Source organism: Lathyrus oleraceus, chromosome 3 (assembly GCF_024323335.1).
Source record: "Lathyrus oleraceus cultivar Zhongwan6 chromosome 3, CAAS_Psat_ZW6_1.0, whole genome shotgun sequence".
Lineage (NCBI taxonomy): Eukaryota > Viridiplantae > Streptophyta > Magnoliopsida > Fabales > Fabaceae > Lathyrus > Lathyrus oleraceus.
The window spans coordinates 158,272,392-158,274,754 of NC_066581.1; the positions used below are offsets into that span (position 1 = coordinate 158,272,392).

At 41.5% G+C, this 2,363-nt stretch overlaps 1 protein-coding gene across 1 annotated transcript; it reads left to right on the forward strand.

The window, feature by feature from the left end:
• Nucleotides 1-1,273: 1,273 nt before the first annotated feature.
• Nucleotides 1,274-1,574, forward strand: LOC127125967 (mediator of RNA polymerase II transcription subunit 21). Its single transcript, XM_051054831.1, has one exon. It carries the CDS (start codon nt 1,329-1,331, stop codon nt 1,572-1,574), a length of 246 nt encoding a protein of 81 aa, XP_050910788.1. The 5' UTR covers nt 1,274-1,328.
• Nucleotides 1,575-2,363: the final 789 nt, after the last annotated feature.

Sequence of the window (2,363 nt, forward strand, 5' to 3'; positions counted from 1 at the left end):
ATCCTGATCTTAGATGCCAGCAGTTATATGCAATGTGTGGGAGAAATATGGTGAGCATATCAGCTGGAAAGTACTGGACTGCAGCAGCGACAGCTACAGGTGATGTTTACATGTGGGACGGGAAGAAAGGTAAGGATAAGCCGCTTGTTGCAACTCGGATGCCAGGTGTAAAGAAGGCTACTTCAGTTTCAGTTGGTGAAACACATTTATTAATTATGGCTTCCCTGTATCATCCTGTCTACCCTATCGACATGATTGATGATTCTCAGAAGCTCAAGTCGAGTGACATAAATAATATGGAGTTCAACGAAGACATTTTATTTGAGGATACCAATTCCCATAATACAATATATACAGTTCAAAATGATAATCTTAGACAAAGATCTACACCCAGCTTAAAAAGTCTTTGTGAAAAAGCAGCAGCAGAGTGTCTGCTGGAGCCACGGAATGCCATACAATTGCTTGAGATTGCTGATTCTCTTGGAGCAGATGATTTGAAGAAATATTGCGAGGACATTGTCATGCGCAATCTTGATTATATATTTTCAGTTTCAGCACATGCTGTAGCAAGTGCCTCACTAGATATTTTGGCGAGCCTCGAAGGGTTGTTAGACCAGAGATCATCCGAGGCATGAAGTTACCGTCGACTCCCTACTCCAACTGCTACACTCCCCGTCATCATTGACAGTGAAGAGGATGATAATGAGATAGAGTGTCAAAAGACCTATGACAAACCCATGAAAATATCTGCACTGAAATTGGAGAAAGCTCAAAGGTCAGGTTCCTTTCTACAGCCCAAGGATGATCCTGATAGTGAAATCTCCAAAGTAGTTCGAGCTATAAGGAAGAAGTTGCGGCAGATTGAGATGCTCGAAACTAAGCAGTCAACATTCAATCATGACAGCATAACAGATGGGCAAACCACAAGACAAAACCTGCAATACATCCAACATAAAAGCAACCAAGTTCAAACTCTTATAATGCAGTAGGTGACAAACCAAAATCTAAACCATGCCACATCAAACTAAATGGCTAACAAGGCTGCAAATCCAGTTGCATACCTGAGTGCAAAACATGGCCCATTTTCAAGACCACACTTACCATGCCGTGACTTGGTCACTTTTGCCTTGCCAAGCGCGACTCTCCTTTGATGGACATAGTCCTGCTTTCACCATCAATCAAATACCACAATCACATGATCAAACATGGCACATACATGGTTAATTTGACAAAACAATGCACATAAATGTTGGCTTTGAACTTACCATGAACCACCACCTGCACAGCCTACGGAGGATGGGGCAAACTTTTCTGAAGAACCAAAGCTGATGAGTGCTTCTTTGGTGAAAGCTGCTAAGCAGTTTGATGCATTGGTTGCATCGCTTCCAATATCCGAGACAGGTGAAGAGGTACAGCTTAAGCGGATTGCAGAACTTCAAGCTGAAAATGATGCAATAGGTCAAGAACTTCAGAAGCAATTGGAAGCTGCGGAGAAAGAATTAAATCAAGTTCAAGAGTTGTATAGCCAAGCAACAGATAATTGTTTGAACTTGAAGAAACCGGATATCAGTTAGTTGTTTGCTGGCATAGCTCGGAGAAGAATCACAAATATGAGCTTATCTCATCTCGACTCCAACCATAACTTGCAAAAGTTAAACCAATTCACAATGCATCACAAACAAACCTGCAGTGTATCAGTTGTAGCTAAAGCATCAATGCACCATGACCTTAGCTTGCTACAGTAATTTAGAGGAAGCCTTGCAGACCAGTCATGACCTGCTACAAATATGACAACCATGGTCATTAACATCCACAAGCAGTCCACTCGCCAGAACCTTGCTTTGTCGCGCCGGAACCGGAGGCAACAAAGCTGAGCTAAAACGAACCATAATTCCATCAAAATAAACCTCTTAACATCTTCTATCTTAATCTCGTCTCAGCTTTTCCTAAAACTACATCAGACCTCCAAATCGAAACATCCCTGGATCAATATCAGAAGCGGTTGTGACCACCAATACTTGTAACAGTTGCACTCTTGGTCTTGTTTCCCTGTGAAAATCCAAACCAGAACCAACAGTAGCAGAAAATCAAAGTTCACAACGCAAGATTTATATCAATGGAAGGAACAGATTTCTCACCTGTTGAATGTCGCAAACGACTACATTCGTGAAATTCCCACCAACCAACTTTATGTTGCTGCTGCTATCGCGGACTCAGCGAGAATGAGAAAATCAAACCAATGCTCCATTTTTTTCACTGTGGTAAAACAAAAAAACACAAGTTAATTAGCCAAAGCTGTAAAAATCCAGAAATATCCCAAATTGGCATGAAGTCAAAACAGAGCAAGAAAGTACGAAGGTTCA